The sequence below is a fragment of the Phyllobates terribilis genome, unplaced genomic scaffold (assembly GCF_046119375.1).
Source record: "Phyllobates terribilis strain yellow unplaced genomic scaffold, ASM4611937v1 Scaffold_5__5_contigs__length_657084704, whole genome shotgun sequence".
NCBI classification, from domain to species: domain Eukaryota; kingdom Metazoa; phylum Chordata; class Amphibia; order Anura; family Dendrobatidae; genus Phyllobates; species Phyllobates terribilis.
Genome location: NW_027362765.1, coordinates 382756644 through 382778065, shown reverse-complemented (window position 1 = coordinate 382778065; position 21422 = coordinate 382756644). Strand labels below are relative to the sequence as shown.

At 43.8% G+C, this 21422-nt stretch overlaps 1 protein-coding gene across 1 annotated transcript in view; it reads left to right on the top strand.

Annotated features, from left to right (window-relative positions):
• The window catches only part of LOC141273288 (uncharacterized), a 150745-nt gene that overhangs the window by 6343 nt on the left and 122980 nt on the right, over positions 1-21422 (top strand). Inside the window, exons 2-4 of the mRNA XM_073684916.1 lie at positions 4030-4166; positions 13888-13965; positions 18963-19055. Of these exons, the coding sequence (XP_073541017.1) occupies positions 4088-4166; positions 13888-13965; positions 18963-19055 (250 nt within the window). The 5' untranslated portion in view covers positions 4030-4087. The remainder of the gene's footprint in view (positions 1-4029; positions 4167-13887; positions 13966-18962; positions 19056-21422) is intronic.

The following is a 21422-nucleotide window of genomic DNA, read 5'->3' as shown; positions in this document are numbered from 1 at the left end:
CAAATAAAGTACACATATATGCTATAGCCCCATTCAGAATGAGCCGGTCAATAAAACTGGCACATTAGTTAACCCCTTCAGTGAGCACAGTAAAAAAACAAATAGAAATGTGGAAAAAAAATAATATTTTTCATCATGCCACCAAACAAGTGGAATAAAATGCGATCAAAAATTTGTATGTAAATAAAAATGGTATCAATGAAAACATCATCTCATCCCACAAAAACAAGCCCTCATTAAGCTCTATCAGCAGAAAAGTAAAAAAGCTATAGCTCTCAGAATATAGCGATGCAAAAACCATACTTTTTGATAAAATGGTTTTTATAATGTAAAAATGGCAAAACATTAAAAAAATCATACTGTGCCTCAAAAGTAGTTTTTGAGGTATTGGTGAAATTGTGTAATTCCTATTAGCCTTTTTGAAAACTTGATACCGATGCAACATATTAGTGGAAAAAATGGTCATTTTTCATTGACTCAGCCCAATGTTATACAATTCTGTGAATCACCTGAATGTTAAAAAAGTTCACTACACCCCTAGTTGAATTACTCAAGAGGTGTAGCTTACAAAATTGGATCATATGTGGGGGATTCTGCTGTTTTGGCATGTCATGGCCTCTTCAGATGTGACATTGCATTTGCAATCTATTCCAGCCAAAATGGCACTCCAAAATACAAGCAGCATTCCCTCACTCCTGAGCCATGCCGTGTGCCGTAGTAATTTCCGACCACATGTGGAATATTGTCATACCCAGGAGAAATTGCACAACAAATTGTGTGGTCCAATTACTCTTGCTTCTCTTGTGAAAATGAAAAATTTGGGGCTAAAGCAACATTTTTGTGAAAAAAATTAATTTTTCCTTTTCATGTCCTTATGTTATAAATTTTTGTGAACCACCTATTGGACATAGATGCTCACTATGTGGCGCCCCTGAGGGTTCGGTCGCCGCAGAGGTACTGCATCTCACCCAGAGGTGTGGTATCTCACTCTCAAGTAAGGAAGGAGTACAGCCCGGGACCCTGACACCTGCATCCAACACTACACTACTCCAGACCAGCAGGAGGGGAAGATGCGTCGCGCTTCCTGCTGAGCCCTGTCCCTGGCTGGAGTGGGGGGGACCAAAGTAGGGGGAACCATATAGTGGGTGTGGGTGGAGGACATAGATCAGGGGAGCACTTGAAAGTAAGAGTATAAAAAGAGGGAACCATCTTGGAAAGACAGTTCAGTCTGAGCGGAGAAGTAGAGAGGAGCAGGAGTTCTGCAGGAACTCTGCTCAGGAGGAGGGCCTAGAGAGAGGCCCAGGACAGACTGAGGAGGTGAGGAGCAGGAGAAAGGCTCCAGGAATGAGGAAGGGACCCCAGGGGTATGGGTAGTGCTGGAGGCCACCTGTACGATCGAATCTGCCAGGAGGTGGAGGGGTCAGGTCACACAGAGGGGACCCGTCCCTAAACTAGCAGAGTTCTTCAAGTCTCAACTAGGAAACCGGAGGCTGCAGTATTTCAGGTACTGCAGCCACAAGCCACATCTGTCTCACCAAGAAGGTAGCCATAGAGGACCCAGGGTACAGAGAAAACGTCACCCGACAAGGTTCGCGGTCACTGGATTGGGACACTAGGTGTGATTTGCAGGGAGACGGCCAGAAGGAACACCCAGAAGGGGGTCCCGCTATGTACTCTGGAGGTACCTGAGGGTTGGCTGAACTCCTCCCTGAGTAAGCACAGGATGACGTGGGAAGCTACTCTAGTACTGGTAACTGGAAGTCTAAGAAACCGTGAGTAAAACCCTGAAGTCTGCACCCCACTGTCTCTGTCAGTTATTGCTGCTGCGCCATCATCCCCTGCACTACACTGCACAGCAACATCTATAAAATCACCACTTCCTGCCCTGGAGCTAAGCTCTACCTTTGGAGATCTAAACCAACTCTGCTGCATTTCCCACCAGCTCCAGAGGACCAGTTCCGAAGCGACGGCTCAATATAGCCGCATACCACAGGTGGCATCACGAACTGTATATAAAAACTATAAATCCCCTGTAAATAATCCCCTTTTTCATTGACCGCCCTGGGTCACGGACCGGGTCACCGCCACTGTGACATCTCCCCTAGCAACGACCGGCCCGACACCAAGTACCCCACGGCCCAGGGGGTGCATCAATTACACACTAGATTAATTCTTTTGAAAGGGGTGGTTTCCAAAATGGGGTCAGATGTAGCTTTTTGTTGCTGTTTTGCCATGTCAGGGGCTCTTCAAATGTGGCATGGCGTCCCCTCCCCAATCTATTCCAGCCAGAACTATGCTCCAGAATTCAAATGGCGTTCCTTCCCTTCTAAGCCCTGCTGTGCACGCAAGCAGTAGTTTCTGACCACATCTGGAATATCATCATACTCAGGAGTAAGTGCACAACAAATTGCAGTCCATTTTTTTCTATTAGTCTTGTGAAAATGAAAAATTTGGGGCTACAGTACCATTTTTCTGGAAAATAAATGTTATTTTAATTTTCACACCCCATTGTTATAAAATTGTGAGAACCACCTGTGGGTTCAATATGCTTTCCACACCGCTTTTAGAATTCCATAATTGGTGTAGTTTCCAAAATGGGGTAGTTTGATGGGGTTTCTACTGTTTTGGCACATCTGAGGCTTGGCAAATGTGAAATGGTGTCTGTAATTTATTACGGACAAAATTGTGCTCCAAAATCCAAATAGCGCACCTTCTCTCCTGAGCCCTGCTGCGTGCCCAAACAGTAGTTTCTGAGCACATATGGAGTATCATTATGCTGAGGAGGAATTGCACAACAAATTGTATGGTCCACATTCTCCTTTTACCCTTTTGAAAAGGAAAAATTTGGGGCTAAAAAAACATTTTTGCACAAAATAAGAAAATAACTATTTTTTATTTATTATTTCCATTTTGTTTTCATTCCTGTGAAGCACTTGAAGGGTTAACAAATTTCTTTAATGTGTTTTTTAATACCTTAAAGTGTGTCGTTTTTAAAATGTTGTCACTTTTGGGTGTTTTTTTTACATATAGGCCCCTAAAAGTCACTTGAAATGTGAAGTGGTCCCTAGTAAAATAGGTTTTGTAAATTTTGTTGGAAAAATGAAATTGCTGATAATAGTGCTAATAATTATTTGTTAGAAGAGGGACTAAAAAGTTCAATTGAAAAATAAAATGGCCATAGAATGAGGAGGTTCATTTATATACATTTTAATACAAAAAAATAATTTTAAATTAAATTTTTGTAGTTGTAAATCTATGTTTCACGTGTGGCCTTGATTTACAGGGCAAGCTGTAGTTTATACAATTTACACAAATATACTATTTAATTTTTATTAATTTCATTTGATATATTTTGGTTTTGGTTTAATGTCATATTTTTTAAGTTTCCAATTGATATCCTAAAATAAATGCATATGTTTACAGTGCATGTTTTTACTATAGGGATAATTTACACTACTTTACTTTTTTTTTTTTCACTTTTTTCTTATTTAGTGTTTACAGTTTTTAAAACCATTTTAGTGATATACCAGAACACCTTTGTATTATATTGTACTGTAAATTTAATGATTTCTCACAATGTGTAACAACAACAACCCATAACTAGCTCCAATAGCTGCACTTACACATATGTATTGTTTGTATAACAGAGCCAACATCTGCGGTGTATGGATGAGCTCCTGAGCCTGCGCCATACACTGTCTCCCAATATGTGATGTCTACAGTATGTAGGGTTTAACCTTGATGATTATTTGTAGGAAAAGAGAAAAATGCATTGATATTGATATAATGCTGATGTCCTAAAATATTTCAGCTTATAAAAATATACAACAAAAATTTGCATTCCCTTAAAGCAATTGGAGATCTGGAAAACAGTTACAAATGATAGCACATTCTGTAGTATATGTCAAAGTAGCATAGACTTCTATGTGAAGATAATATAAGAATGGACCTGTTCATCAGTCCTTCGATATATCTAACTTACTTGTATCCACTTGATAATGAACAATATCTGTTCTGTTTTTTTTTTAGAAACCATACTGTCACTTACTATCCATCTATACAGTGCACACTGACACTCGGGAAAAATATGGAGCAGGTTACCTATTCCAAACTAAACCTCAAGAAAAGCCATGGACATCCACCCAAGAAATGTTCTGCTGAGGAAGGTAAGATGTGGAAATATAAAGTGACAGGTGACATAGCAAGTTAGCAAGTGTCAAGGACAATGGGTGTCATTAGGCAGGGTCCCTGAATTCAGATTTCTCATTCACGAGCCATTTCCTTTCCTTAACTAATCAAGTATAAGTTCTACAAGTTTAAAGGGAATCTGTCAGCAGGTTTTGTTGTGTAATCTGAGAGAAGCATGCAGGGGAAGAGTGCTTGATTCATGCAATTTGTTACTTACTAGGCTGTGTTTTTCTGCAGCAATACAATCAGCATTTTATCAGTAGGAGATTATCACTACAGGATTAGCCGTCTTCTGCTTCCTAGTCCATCTGTTCTGTTTAACTAAGCCCCCCACCTGTCATGTCTCTGTTGTCGAGAATCCTGGGGCTCATTCCCTGTCCCTAATGCTAGTGACGCCCTAGCTATCCCTGTTCCCCGGATTACTTCTAATGGTGAAGACGCCAGCCCACGTACCATGCTGAATTCCTGAATCCGCCCTCAATCTGTTCCCACCCAGCTTGCCAGAGTCCAGTATATATAAGAGAGGGGAGTGGTTAACACTGGGCAGCTGAGAGCATCAGTCGGGAAAGCTTCCCTGCACTGCTAAAAGAAACCACCTGCATCATTTAAAATGAAGGTGAATTGCTTCTAATCAGTGCAGGGATAGGAGAAATCAGATGCTGTGGTCTTCTGGCTCCTCTCTGTCGCGGTAAACCCGTGATACCACCATTGTTTAAGAACTTTCTGTCAACGTACAGTGTAAACAGAAAGCAGCCAATCAGTGGTGTGGGCGGGGTTATAAACGGAACAGCATTCCGAGCTGTGTTATATCTGCAGCAGAGAACACTCCTGGTGGTCACTAGCCTCCAGTACAAGAACTCTGACAAACTGCTCCTCCTATCTCAGCTTCCTGGACCCCTGTGAGTGTTACATTATAATAAATTAGTTAGTTATAAAGTTTTAATATTACATTATGGTTTTCTGCTTATCATTACAAAATCAGCACAACCAGTGTATATAGTTGAGAGGGGTCTGTCATTTCACACATCTTATGGTTATATCATGATGTGTTATCCGTGATTTTGCCACTGCAGATACATAAAATAAGCATAGGAAATTCAACTCTATTGTACTGTATTTTAACATGGTCCAGTATTAGGGCTCAGACATCCGTTTTTTGCATACAAATCCTATCCATGACATGTTTTTCACAGATAGAATGTATACCTTGTATAGTTTATGGGCTGATCACATGTCCGAATTCAAACCTCGGATACTTGTCCAATATTGACACGTGATTTGGATCAAAATTGGTAATGCAAGTCTATGGGTCGGTGAAAAAATTGCCATCCAAGTGCTGTATCTTTTTTCACAGACTGCTAGATAGGAGAAGGAAGAGAAGCTTCTTTTTTTCCTTATTCGAGAAAAACTGATGAAACTCAGATGACAATCCAATGATGATAAATGTAGTATTATTTTTACAGCATGGGAATAGATGCAGTATAGAAAACTCAGTTTTTCCACTCAGGACCTCAGATTTGCATATGGTAATTGTTACACGCACGCTGCTAGGTTCAGATAGGGGTGAGACAGGTTACATGAATTCTTTTGAATCCTGAGGGAACAGTTAATCAGGGCGACCATAGACTATGTGCTGCAGCTTCTTTCAGGCACACAGGGGTATTGACCCTCAGCCACAGACACGTAGGTTGTTTCACTTGCTGACCAGACACATTTGACAACGGTAGAACAGTAGCATTTAATAAGAAGCCGCACAGCCAGTGCAAGTTAAGTCTTATGAGCAACAGGCTTCAGTGACAAACAGTGCAGTTTCCTTAGCTGCACAGCAGTTCGCAGTCTTCCCAGTAGTACAGAACAGCACAGTTCTAATGCAAAGTCACATTAATGAACACAGCATTCTTTACAGCACAGTGAGATGGAGGAGGGGGGAGGGTTTGCTGAGGGAGATGATCCCTGTGACACCATTTCTTCCAGTCCTTATCTTTCTGCCTGACAATACTCTGCACTGTTAGTTCAGGAACTCTACCTGACCTGTGCTTAGCTTCACTACTGACTGGAATCCTTTTCACTTGCAGGGACACTCCTGTGAGATATAGAATACACACACAACCTTTCTCTTTGGCTTCAGCCAGACAGTAAAAAACTTCCCACAATCCCCTGGGGCTCTGCTAAAACACTTCCCTTCTCCTGTGACTGTGTTAACCTCTCTAGTTGCTGGATGCTTCTGGAGCACAACACTTCATGTCTCATGTGCTTGTGTTACTTCTAATAGTTGCTGAATGCTTTTAAAGCAACAGCACTACTTCTGCATGTCACACTCTTCCCTCCTTTTTGAAGGTCGTCCTCGACATTTGTCTTAATTGGTCAATCTGAAACCAATGGTGAAAGTTAGATAACTTTATATACAAATTGGCATTGTGAAATTGGTATAATGTTCATAAACATTGATAACAACCTAATCTTACAACCTTTTTCTTGTAGGATGCCTGTAAGAAATAAACAATTAACACAATTAAAACTATCAACATTTCCTCAGCTGGAGCATTTCGTACGTCTTCAACCAGCTCTCTCTCTCTATGCTTTAACAGTTCTTTGTTTCTACAAAGTCTTTTAAGGAAAATCAATGCATGAAAACAAGTCTTTCCACCAGGCAACATCTTCCATACTGCCTCTCATTGGTGAATACCACTCAAGTGGGCTTACCTGGTCCACAGGCAGAGATACCTGTTTCCAGTCGACAGTCCTTGGCACTTGACTCGGTTCACCAAGAGTCTCATACGTCAGCATCACGTGCCTCCTCACTTCTTGAGTCGACATCCTCCTTGTGGGTTGTTCCTCAGAGACCACGGGTTCATTGGTCACAGAAGTTTCTTCCACCGCACTCATTTCCGGTGCTTCCTGAGATGCTTTTGGAGCTGCCTCTGTAAGTTCCTGCACTTCTCCTGAGTCGCTTGTTTCCACACGGTCTGGTAATTCCGCTGCTTCTGAGTATCAATCGGTCTCTTCTGGGGCCAGTGTTCGATCATCAGATCTGAATTGGACTTCATCTGTAGTCCTTGGTATGAACTCTGGAACGTCAGGACTTAGTTCACTCTCCTGAGGATGGTACATCCCTCTCCTTGCCGGTCTGAGAAATATAACGGTGTGTTCTTCTTCATTGTAACTTTCAAGGTCACTATCCACCTCCGGAGCTTCAGTGTGTGGTGGTCCCTTAGTCGATCTCAGACTATGTTGGTCTACTTCTGGGAAGTCTTTTTGTGGTGGAAGATAATCACAGGGTAGCAGTAAATTCTGGTGGACTATTCTGGTTTTCTTGTCTCCCATTTCCAATCGTATTTCATACACTGGGCTGTCATCAGCTTTCCTCCTTACGACCACATACACCTTGTCTTCCCCGTACGAATGAAGTTTTCCTGGACCGCCTTTCTCATGTACATTCTTGACTAGCACCCGGCTTCCCGGTGCCAATTCTGCTCCATAACATTTTCGATCATAGTACTCCTTACTCTTGCTCTGTCCTTGCGCAACCACTGGATGCTATGTTGTATGCCTCTGCCATCCATTCCTTTCATTTCCGAACATACTCCGGATACGTTCTGTAAGTCTCTGACACCGGAGTATCGAACATGATGTTGATTGGCAGTCTTGGCGATCGTCCATACAATAGAAAAATGAGTGAGTAACCCATTGCATCGCTCTTTGTACAGTTATAAGCATGTACCTCTTTTGACAGAGAACTCTTCCAGTCTTTCTTCTCATCAGCTGTTAAAGTGCGCAACATCAACAATAATGTACGGTTAAATCGTTCCACTTGTCCATTACCCTCTGGGTGATAGGGCGTTGTGTGGGATCTCTGAATTCTACAGTACTTTCCTAGCTTGGCAAAGAACTGGTTCTCAAATTCTCTTCCTTGGTCGTGGTGTAACCTCGTAGGGAACCCAAACCTCAAAGCAAAATCATTGAAGAACTTCTCCGCTGATGTTCGACCCGATTTATTGGTGGTGGTATATGCTTGAGCAAATCGAGTAAAATGGTTCATCACCACCAAGATGTATTCGTAACCACCCTTGCACGTCTCGAGATGTAGAAAGTCTATTGTGACCATCTGAAACGGATATGTAGTCTGGATGTTGCCTATAGGTGCCCGGGTTGATGTTTTGGGACGTTTATCTTTCAGACACCCACACTCTCTGGTCACGTACCTCTCAATATCTCTCTGCATGTACGGCCAGAAGAAAAGTTCACGGATCAAATTTGTTATCCTTTCCACTCGCAGGTGTCCCATGTTTTCATGGAGTTCTTTGAAGACCAACCTATAGAATACTCTGGGAAGTACCAACTGCCGGTTTTGTCCTCCTTTACGATACAGGATACCGTATTCACTGAGGTAGAGCTTCGTCCATTCTTTAATTAAAACCGATACTGCTGGTGACTCATTGTCTCTTTCCCGTTTACTTGGAAACCGATTTTGGTCCACATAAAGTAGTATTCTACCAATTATCTGATCTTCCCGTTGTGCTCTACAGATATTCTTTTTTGGTAGTTGTTGAATAGACCGGGAGTGATCTTGTTCTCTCGCTTTTATGGTGGTTTCCACCGTCAACAGACACCACAATGGTGTGTCTTCCTCCTGATAAGCTTGTACTGCTTGGGTAGTACTCTCAATTGCTTCCAGACTGACTTACTCCGAGCATTCTTGCATGAACTCCTCAGGCTCTAGTGGCATTCATGACAATCCGTCAGCATCCGCATTGCATTTTCCTGGCCTGTAGTTCAGCGACCCATCTCTGACCTGTTGCATTCAGTTTGGCTGTAGTAAGGACATAAGTCAAAGGGTTGTTGTCAGTGTATACCTCAAACTCTTTGCTGTAGTAGAGATAATCTCTAAATCGTTCACAGATAGCCCACTTCAATGCCAGCAACTTAAATTTTCCGGAATGTAGATGGTAATTCTTCTCAGCGTCTGTCAACGTTCTATAGCCATAACCAATGACTCTCATTTTTCCATCTTGATGCTGATACAGGGCAGCTCCCAGTCCAACTTGAGAAGTGTCACAACGAAGAACAAATGGTAAATTGAAATCAGTATATCCCAAGATGGGTGGTTTTACAAGGTAGTCAACTAATTCTTCCAATACCTCCTGGTGGTCTGCTGTCCAGAGAATGGGCTGTTGGGACGAAACGGCGTTGTTTCTTTTAAGCCCGGTCCTACCTGAGTTCTTCTTTTTCTCCGTGGGTGTTGTTGTCTATGTCCCCCCCCCCCAAGAGGAGGTACAGTGGGGTGGCAATCCTGGAGAAGTTCCGAATGTAAGTACGATAGTAGGAGAGGAATCCTAATATCTGCCTCAACTCCCCGACGGTAGAGGGACGCTTATCTTTTAAGGCCAGTACCAGAGCGATTTCTGATGGGTCCATGGTATATTCTTCTCCGGACACAATTTTCCCTAGAAATCGGACTAGTCTTTTGAACACTTCTTTGGGGTCAACTTAACTCCGTGTTGTTGATAACGCTGTAATATTGTCCTCACGTGTTCAACATGCTCCCTGAAGGTTTTGCTGTGTACCACATTGTCATCCAAGTACGGCTGGCAGATATCATCCCTCAATCCTTCTAAACATGTCTCTATGCTCCTCTGGAATTCTGCTGGAGCTGAACTGAGCCCAAACGGTATGCGGATCCACTCATAATCCCCACGGTGTGATGAATGCTGTCAAGGGTCTACTGGACTCTTCGACAAACCCTTGGTGGTATGACTTACCCTGATCGAGGACAGAGAACCAGGTGCTTCCTGATAGGCTATCCAGTATATCTTGGATCTTTTGTATCGAGTGTCGATCAGGTACTGACTTTCGGTTTAATTCCCGGTAATCACAACAGAGTCTCAATGTACCATCCTTCTTCCTAACCCAGACAATAGTAGATGAATAAGATCACTTCGATTTTTGGACCCTACCTCTGTTGATGACGAGATCTTGTAAATATTCTTTCACTTCATGATGTAATGGTTTTGGTACAGAGATGTAACTTCTGGTTACTGGGGTCATGTCTTTCAAATTGATTTTCAAATGCAACGATGGGATACAGCCTATATCAGAGTCATCTTTGGAGAACGCATGACACTGTTCTCTCACGATCTGTTTTGCTACCTCTAGATCTTCAGCACACAAGTGTTCCAGGGGTACTGGGGGATCCTAGGACCCCGAGGTGGATTGTGCAAATTTCCTCCCCTGGGCAACTCCTGTTCCTTGGTGAGGAGACTGAATTCACTGTGGATCCCTGGGCTGGTCTCACACTGGCTGGATATATTGTTTTAACAGTTTCAATGTGACCTAACACAGTCTTTGGATCTAGTCTAATTTCGTGTTTCGTAGTATTCATAACGGGTACTGTCACTTGAGCAAACCCACCAGTAGGAATCATAAGCACAGTCTCACCTTAAACTAGGGCTTCCGGAAGTTCTGAGGAGTCTTTTGGCATGAACAGTCTTTTCTGGACTTTCCTTCCCGGTCCTACCCGGACTCCACACCTCACCCCCACCATTTGGTTTGCAGGGATGATGGTTGAGCGCAAGCCTACCTTGACTTCTTTTAGGTCCATTGTATTCTGTGCTTTCTTTACTCTATGAATCACATTTTCCACCACAACGTTGGGTATGGCGAGCGATGTGGCGATTGCATCCACCAACGACGCCCCTGTCTTGTGTTTCGTGATGATCTCACTGATTACATTATAACCCAGGATAGGATCCTCTGCCACGTTCTGATCACTGGTCACAAGAAAAGGTACCAAAAGCTCGATGGTGCTGCTGTTCTTCATGGCCCTGAGTTGGAAAGTCACTTCCACCCAGCCTATGAAAGGGATTTCGGTCTGGGTGACGGCTTTGCCGTGGAGTTCCACTGGTCCCGAGAGTTCTTTTAGTGACCGAAGGCAAGTGTGTGGCAGGTTGCGCCTTCTCCATTGTTCATTTAAAAGGCTCGCTTGGGCTACTGTGTCCCACAGTGCTTTTACTAGGAGTCCATCTAGCTGGCACTGTATAAAGCACCTTTCACTGATTAAGCTGATGAGGCTATCTTTACTGACTGAGGAATCCTCCTCCCAGGAGTACATCATTTGACCTCTGCCCTGGGCATTAAGTATCTGATGTCCCTGTCTCCCTTGCAGCTGTTGTAGATGGGAACACACTTTGGGATAGCACTGATGCAGCCGTTTTACCTCATGTGATTTTCTGTGGTTTGATGAGATTTGGATTTGCTTCTGGGGTCTCCTCCATGTCGCCGTTACCAGTCGCCCTGCAGTGGTATCCGCCTGTCTTTTAACCCAAACGACTGTGACCATTGGCACTCCTTGGCATAATGTCCTCCCTCACCACATCTTAGACAGTGGACACACACCGTACTCTGATTTGATGAACGGCACGCTTCACAAGCCGGGTATCTTCTGTTTTGGAACCCACTCTTGGGTCTGAGGGACACGGTGCTGGCCTGGAATGAATCAACTTTTTCACCTCAATCAACTTGGCTCGCAGTTCTCCTATTACTTCCTCCCAGTCAGCGCTGACAGGCCTCTCTTTTGTTGGTGATTTAAGGTTCCCTCTTGGAGGTGGCACTGCAGGGTCTTTATGATGATCTTCGGACTGGCCACCAAGGGTCTCCAACTTCGGCTGACTCATTTTGGTGATTTTAGGATCAGAGCCTTTCTTTAACTTCTCTTCACGCTCTGACTCTAAACTAGTGGCCTCATTCATTTTTTCAATTAGGACTTCGTCCAAAATGCCAGGATCTTCTAGGTACTGTTTCAGCTGCAGCTTGATATCTTTGCTGATTAATCCAGTTCCCAATGATCTCAAGAACTTCTTCTGGACTAGTCCAGCATCAAACTTCTATTCCGCTTCTACATCTCTGGATGCAAACAACAGTCTATCCTTCAGTTCAATTGCTCTGAACAACAAATTTTGGGGTGATTTATTATTTTTCTGTGAGAGGTGGAACAATACTGTGTCAGTGGAACAATTCTAAAGTACTCTCTTCTTTATAGTGCCCTTTTAAAATCATCTTCAGCTGTTGCAAGGTCAATTGGCTTTTCATTTCTAGCATACTACAGAGATTCAGTCCTGAGCTGATCACTTTCACCACCCCCTCAAAGATCTCTTCTGGCTGTTAGCCTTTCTGTAAACCTGCATTGATCTGGTGCAACAAATTCCTATAAGACAGTCTGTCTTTCTGTTCACACTCTCCAATCTGTCCCAGGATCTTGAATTCTTTCCTTATGGTGATTTGTGGAGTTAGAGAGGACTGTCTCCCTGATTTATCTAACCTGAGCAAGGTTCTGTCTGAATCTATCACCCGTTCAGAGGTTTTGGTCAATTCCTGCAGGGCTGTTGTTAGGGCTTTGAATTGTTCTTTCAATTCCTGTAGTTCAGTCTGTGGACGGAGATTCCCGCTTTTGGTAATTGGTGCCGCCCCTCCATCCTCTAACTTCAACCTGGTTAGAAACTGTTTTAGTTACTGGAGGAATGTCCCCATGACTTCTTCAGCTTCTTTCTCTGCCAGCTCATCCATTTTTGCATTAATGGCAGCTAACAGTTGCCTGTGGTTGTGTGCTTTGGAAATCTGTTCTACTGACATCTTTATATGTTCTGCTACTGTTTTCAATTCTTCACAGGTTAAATGAAGAAGCAGCTCACTAATTCTGTCCATTTGTATTTCCACATCCATTGCTGCTAGTGAGTTTTTCTTTAGGGCTGGTCCCCTTTAACTGGTGTAGCCAAGTTGAGTTGAGTTGCTGTGCTGCTGTGTTTTTCCAGACACTTTTCCTCTTTTCCCTCTACACGCTAATTCCCAATCAGGATTTCCTGTACGGGCCACCAATGTTACACGCAAGCCGCTAGGTTCAGATAGGGGTGAAACAGGTTACATGAATTCTTTGGAATCCTGGGGGAACCGTTACTCAGGGCAACCAAAGACCATGTGCTGCAGCTTCTCTCAGGCACACAGGGGTATTGACCCTCAGGCACAGACACATAGGTTGTTTCACTTGCTGACCAGACACACTTGACAAGAGTCCTCATAAACGGTAGAACAGTAGCATTTAATAAGAAGCCGCACAGCCAGTGCAAGTTAAGTCTTATGACTAACAGGCTCCAGTGACAAACAGTACAGTTTCCTTAGCCGCACAGCAGTTCACAGTCTTTCCAGTAGTACAGGACAGCACAGTTCTAATGCAAAGTCAGATTAATGAACACAGCATTCTTTACAGCACAGTGAAATGGAGGAGGGGGGAGGGTTTGCTGAGGGAGATGATCCCTGTGACACCATTTCTTCCAGTCCTTATCTTTCTGCCTGACAATACTCTGCATTGTTTGTTCAGGAACTCTACCTGACCAGTTCTTAGCTGCACTCCTGACTTGAATCCTTTTCACTTGCAGGGGCGCTTCTGTGAGCTACAGAACACACACACCACCTTTCTCTTCGGCTCCAGCCAGACAGTAAACAACTTCCCCACAGCCCCCTGGGGCTCTGCTAAAACACTCCCCTTCTCCTGTGACTGTGTTAACCCCTCTGGATGCTTCTGGAGCACAACACTTCCTGTCTCCTGTACTTGTGTTACTTCTAATAGTTGCTGAATGCTTTTAAAGCAACAACATTTCTTCTGCATGTCACATAATGTTCTGATAACCATTCACCATTATCTTTTCACAGATGTCCCCAGTGTTGTTTATGCCGATATAAGGACAGCTTTATCACAGAGCCATTTAGCATCTGAGGAGCCTGTACCTGGTAAGATCATATACACAGTATTGATTCTGGTGGCACATCATCTTTAGAAGGTTTGTTTCAGGCATCTCTATAAGTAATGGTCCTTCAGAGAACAGAAATTTTCTTTCACTAAAAATGTTGCATCTTCTCTATCCTATCCTCTGCTGATTTTTGGTTGGAAACATATGTCTGATTAACTTATTTAAGACTAATAGCACTTTGCATCTGCATGGGATTGTGAAAGATGTAAATACTTGTAAGACTTTAGGACCAGGCATTATACACTATACATTATACACAGATAATTATTAATGAAACCACTGGACCACTAGGGATGTAATATTTAGAAAATTAGGAAAAATTGATTTCTTCTTCCAAAATGAAAGTCCTTGGGCACAACCTCAGCCATACCAGATCCAGTGGATCAGTATCAGATTTAGAGAGCTGTTCTGATGTTGTGGGAGATCCAGGGTGTCTGGATGGAGCAGGGAGTGCTCAGATCCTTGCTCCACTATGCCGTGTAGGTAGAGCCTGAAGGACCTTTAAGTCACATGACATTTACAGGTCATGTCACTGGCAGCAGGGTCCTCAGTAACAGAGGAGCAGGACATACAAGTGGGTGAGCATCATTATGATGCCCCCCAAAGTGTCCCCAGTACTGAGTGTGAAGAAATGTACTGTGAACACCTCAATGTGGGGGGAATGTACTGTAGGGTAATCATACTGTGTGGGGGGTGAATGTACTATGCGGGTACTATTCTGCTTGTGGTAGAATATACTGTGGGGCATCATACTGTGTGTGAGGAATGTACTGTGGGTACATCATACTGTGTGTGGGGGAATATACTGTGTGGCCATCATACTGTGTGAGGGGAATGTACTGTAGGGTAATCATACTGTGTGTGCGGTTAATTTACTATACGGGTATTATTCTGCGTGTGGTGGAATGTACTGTGGGGCATCATACTGTGTGTGACATTGTATATATATTGTAATGCAGCGCTTTGCTGCATTGCTGAAATGTCCAGGGGATGTGTTCTGGCTGGCCATGTACCTCCCCTCAGGTGATTGATCACATGACTGTGACATCATCTCAGGTCCTGTGTGCATAGACTGATATATAAATCCGGGTGGTTTTGAAACAGTTGGAGAGGCCTGGTGAGGCAAGAGGCCTGATCCCTGTGTTTGGGACGCCAGTAGCCCTGGAAGGCACGTGGCTTGGAGACCACGGCTGGAAAGCCTTAAAGCCACAGCTGTGGCAGAACAGAGCTGAGAGAAGCAGCTAAGACCCGGCAAAGGTAAAAATGGTTCTTTATATGGACATTGATATTGTTACCTTGCTGAAGTCTGTATCTGAAGCCAAGCGGGCATAGCTGCCACTGAAAAGGCTCTAGGACATTACATGTCTAACATTCCTGCGAGCCACTGAGATGGACTGTGTTATAAACAGTTTATGACGTGTAATAAACTGCTGGACTTTAGTTTACTGGAAAACGTGGCTTGTGTGCTTTAATTGACCCGGTGAAGTGAGTGCCCCCCAACATGATCAATACCACTACCTTACAATATATATGTATATACTCTTGGGTTTGAGGACATTTGGCCCTCTATTCAAGTTAGTTATATCTTAATATACATGGGTTTATAGACAATGAGCTGAATATTTTCAGGTTTCCCCTCTCTGCTAAATCCTCCCACTTTTCAATAGGTGGGAGATTAGGCCATTTATTTCCATGGCTCATTTTTTGTGATCCTATACATTACATTTATATAACAATAGGATCACTTCCTGGACCATGTGTCGCCGCAATTTCTTGAATCCCTTTTACTCACCTTTACAGAATTGTTACTTGTGTTTTAATAATTTCTTTAATACACATTTTTGTTGTTTTATATTGATTGCAAGTGTTTTTTGGATTTTTTTAATCCAAGTATAGGTTGTTTTGTTTATTTCTAATAATGGGGAAATATGAATTTTTAAAAAACCTCCAGCCATGATGACTTATTTATGCTTTTGGAAAATTTGTTTTCATGTACTGTGGGTACATTATACTGTGTGGGGGGGAATATACTGTGTGGGCATCATACTGTGTGAGGGGAATATACTGTGTGGCCATCATACTGTGTGAGGGGAATGTACTGTGTGGCCATCATTCTATGTGTGGGTGGAATGTATTGTGTTCCCATCATACTGTGTGTGGGTTTATGCGTGGGGGAATGTACTGTAGAGACATCATACTGTGTGTGGGATTAATGTAGTCCAAGGGCATTATACCATGTGTGGGGTAATGTACTAGGTGGCCATCATACTGTGTGTGCCAGAATGCACTGTTGAAACACCCTACTATGTGTGGGGGAATGTACTGTTGAGACATCATACTGTGTGTGAGGGAATTTATTGTGGGGAGATCATATTGCATGGGGGAAAATGTACTGTGGGGACATCATTCTGTGTGTGGGAGTTTACTGTGGGCACATCATTTTGCATTTGGGGGGAATGTACTGTGAGGACATCATACTGTGTGTGGGGAAATGTACTGTGAGGACATCATACTGTGTGTGGAGGGAATGTACTGTGAGGACATCATACTGTGTGTGGAGGGAATGTACTGTGAGGACATCATACTGTGTGTGGAGGGAATGTACTGTGAGGACATCATACTGTGTGTGGAGGGAATGTACTGTGGTGACATCATACTGTGTGTGGGATGAATGTACTGTGAGGACAGTATACTGTGTGTGTGGGAATGTACTAGGCGGTCATCATACTGTCTTTGTGGAAACGCACTATCGAAACATCCTACTATGTGTGGGGGAATGAAATGTGGAGACATCATACTGTGTGTGTGTCGGGGGGGGGGATTTACTGTTGAGATATCATATTGTGTGTGGGGGGAATGTACTGTGAGGACATCATTCTGTGTGTGGGGGAATGTACAGTAGGGACAGTAAACTGTGTGTGGGGGAATGTACTGTGGGGACATTATACTGTGTGTGGGGGAATGTTCTGTGGGGACATCATACTGTGTGTGGGGAGATGTACTATGGGGGGCATTATACCATATGTTTTGGAATGTACTGTGGGGACATCATACTGTCTGGGGGGGAATGTACTATGGGGACATCATACAGTGCGTGGGACATGGTAGACTGGGCACATCGTACTGTGTGTGGGGGAATGTACTGTGAGGACATCATACTGTGTGTGGAGGGAATGTACTGTGAGGACATCATACTGTGTGTGGAGGGAATGTACTGTGGTGACATCATACTGTGTGTGGGATGAATGTACTGTGAGGACAGTATACTGTGTGTGTGGGAATGTACTAGGCGGTCATCATACTGTCTTTGTGGAAACGCACTATCGAAACATCCTACTATGTGTGGGGGAATGAAATGTGGAGACATCATACTGTGTGTGTGTCGGGGGGGGGGATTTACTGTTGAGATATCATATTGTGTGTGGGGGGAATGTACTGTGAGGACATCATTCTGTGTGTGGGGGAATGTACAGTAGGGACAGTAAACTGTGTGTGGGGGAATGTACTGTGGGGACATTATACTGTGTGTGGGGGAATGTTCTGTGGGGACATCATACTGTGTGTGGGGAGATGTACTATGGGGGGCATTATACCATATGTTTGGGAATGTACTGTGGGGACATCATACTGTCTGGGGGGGAATGTACTATGGGGACATCATACAGTGCGTGGGACATGGTAGACTGGGCACATCGTACTGTGTGTGGGGGAATGTACTGTGGGGGGCATTATGCTATCTGTGGGGGAATATACTATAGGGGCATCATACTGTGTGTTGGGGGAATGTACTGTGAGGACATTATAATGTGTGTGGGGAAATGTACTGTGGGGACATCAAACTATGTGTGGGGGGAATGTACTGTGGGGGGCATTATACTGTGTGTGAGGCTACTGTGGACATTATCCTGTGAGCTAGGGACTATGGGTCCATCACACTAAGTTTATTATGGTACATGCACACAGAGTTTTTTTAGGTGGTCAAAATGGCAAGTTTTCAAGTGGAGACTGCATCAGGAAACGTTCCTTCTTGTCTGATTTATGTCGATCATTCTGTCCTGAAAACTTTCTGTATATGTAACTCCTTTCTGCACTTAGACATAATAATACATTAAGGTCCTATGTTTTGTTACATCAAGGTAAGGACAGCTGTTAGGCTATGTGCCCACGTTGCATTTATGAAGCAGAAAATTTCTGCTTCATAAATGCAAGTCCTCTCCCGGAAAAACGCATGCGGAATTCCGCACGCGTTTATCGCGCATTTTTCGCGCGTTTATCATGCGTTTTCCACATGCGGAATTGCCTTGCGTTTTTTATGCATTGGACAAAGGCAATTCCGCTTGCGGAAACGCAAAATTAAATGACATGCTGCGGATTTTTGAACGCAGCATAAACGCTGCGGAAAAATCCGCAGCATGTGCATAGAACTTGCGGAATCCCATTGGGGACCATGGGGTGCGGGTTACCAAGCGTTTTACAAGCGTTTCCGCTGCGGAAATTCCGCATCAAAAACGCTTGAAAAACGCTACGTGGGCACCCAGCCTAATACACAGCGGCTGTGACTGTCACTCATCCCCCTTGTGGTACATGTTGAAATTACTTTTCACATAAAAAACAAGACCACATATTGCTGTCTTGTTGTAAAAATCAAAAGTTATTAGTTCTGGTCCTAAAAAAGCTAAATCAACCTAAACATCAATGTCCTTCAAATGTGCACACATAATTGCCAATATACAAGCTAATTAGATATTGATAGAGATCTGAATGCACACAAGGTTCCTACAGAAGAATGTCTTTAGAATGTCATAGCAGCGCAGTCTCAGACCTTCAGCCTGTCATTTAAATTTTTTTAAAAATAGCTTCTCCTTTGAGAAAAAATTATTTTATTTAAGGTCTTCATGATCAACTTTCAATGTCTTATCATAACTGCTGTTTTACTATGTGCGGATTTCTAACACCTTCTTCTATATTTACTTACAGAGGTTCAGAAAAAAACCCTGAAGAAATACGATTGCAAAACTCTCATCATAGTTCTCCTCATTGTCCTCCTTTGTTGCGCTGCTGGATACATTGGTACGCCATGTTATACATAGATCTTGTGCCCTGTAAAATTGCTGTATGTGAATACCTCTTCATTACGAAATCTTCCAAGTCTCAAAGTGCACAATGTCAGGGCATAATCCAGTACTAATCAATTTACCATGAGACACAATGTGCAACATAAATGATTGAATAAATAATGCAAATGAGCAAATCACTTCATAGTGAGTGCTATTCATCTCCAATTCAACAAAAAATTCACCAGAATTAATATATATATATTTTTTTTGGGATTTGTGCAAGTGCATTTTGCTGGATTCGTAAGGAACGGAAAGGGTTAGAATAATGTAAAAAAATAAAACCGAACTCTCTAAGGCCATCACCTTGTTCGCACAGCTCTCCACTTGGTCCTTCTGTTCCGGTCTTCATTCACAGGCTTCTGTCTTCTTCATGTGACGGGTCCCATCAGGACGCCATGACACTACCAGTGGGCGCTGAAGGCACTGAAGACCCAATGGGATCTGTAGTGTTAATATTATTATTTATTATTATAGCATCATTTATTCCATGGCACTTTACATGTGAAAAAGGGATATACATACAAGAATGTGACGGCGACTGGTACAGGAGGAGCGAGGACCCTGCCCTTGAGGGCTTACAGTCTACAAGTGATGGGTGAGGATACAGTAGATGAGGGTAGAGCTGGTCGTGCAGCGGTATGGTGGAGTGGTGGTTACTGCAGGTTGTAGGCTTGTCGGAAGAGGTGGGTCTTCAGGCTCTTTTTGAAGGTTTCCACGGTCGACGAGAGTCTGATGTGTTGGGATAGAGAGTTCCAGAGTAGGGGGGAAGCACGGGAGAAATCTTGTATGCGATTGTGGGAGGAGGAGATAAGAGGGGAGTAGAGAAGGAGATCTTGTGAGGATCGGAGGTTGCGTGCGGGTATGTAGCGGGAGACTAGGTCAGAGATATATGGAGGAGATAGGTTGTGAATGGCTTTGTATGTCATGGTTAGGGTTTTGAACTGGAGTCTCTGGGCAATGGGGAGCCAGTGAAGAGATTGACAGAGAGGAGAGGCCGGGGAATAGCGGGGGGGCAGGTGGATTAGTCGGGCAGCAGAGTTTAGGATGGATTGGAGGGGTGCGAGAGTGTTGGAAGGGAGGCCACAGAGCAGGAGGTTGCAGTAGTCAAGGCGGGAGATGATGAGGGCGTGCACTAGTGTTGTTGCAGATTCATGGTTGAGGAATGTGCGGATCTGGGAGATATTTTTGAATTGGAGTCGGCAGGAAGTGGAAAGGGCTTGGATATGTGGTTTGAAGGAGAGTTCAGAGTCCAGGGTTACCCCAAGGCAGCGAGCTTGAGGGATTGGGGAGAATGGGCAGCCATTGACATTGATAGATAGGTCAGTTGGGAGGGATGAATGAGATGGCAGAAAGATGATGAATTTTGTTTTGTCCATGTTAAGTTTTAGAAATCTAGCAGAGAAGCAGGATGAAATAGCAGACAGACATTGTGGGATTTTGGTTAGTAAGGCGGTGATATCGGGTCCAGAGAGGTAGATATGTGTGTCATCAGCATAGAGGTGATAATGAAAGCCGTGAGACTCTATGAGCTGTCCCAGACCTAAGGAGTAGATGGAGAAGAGCAGGGGTCCTAGAACTGAACCTTGGGGGACACCGACAGATAGGGGGCGAGATGAGGAGGTGGCGTGTGAGTGGGGGACACTGAATGTCCTGTGTGTTAGGTACAAGGAGATCCAGGATGGGCCAAGTCTGTGATGCCGAGAGATGAGAGAGTTTGTAGTAAAAGGGAATGGTCCACTGTGTCGAAGGCAGATGACAGGTCTAGGAGGAGGAGGACAGAGTAGTGTCACTTAGATTTGGCGGTTAGTAAGTCGTTGGTGACTTTAGTCAGTGCAGTTTCAATAGAATGGTGCGGTCGGAAACCAGATTGTAGGCGGTCAAAGAGGGAGCAGGAGGAGAGGTGGGAGGACAGCTCAGAATGGACGTGTTGTTCCAGTAGTTTTGAGGCAAGTGACAAGTTGAAGAGGTGGGCTAGGGGTGGGATGAAGATAGTGGTAAGGTTTCGGATGAGGTGGGACGGGATTGGGTCAAGTTTACAGGTGGTGAGGTGTGATTTGGAGAGTAAAGAGGAAAGTTGATCTTCCGTAATGGTGGAGAAGGTGGTTTTGGAGGAGGAGGCTTGATTAGGTGTGGGGAGGGGATGGGGAACTTTAGGCAAAAGTTTTGTCTGATGATGTCAATCTTCTACTTGAAGAATGAGGCAAAGTCTTTGGCAGAAATAAGAGAAGAGGGAGGAGGCACTGGGGGACGGAGGAGAGAATTGAAGGTGTTGAATAGTTGTTTGGGGTTGTGAGACAGGGAGGATATGAGAGATGAGAAG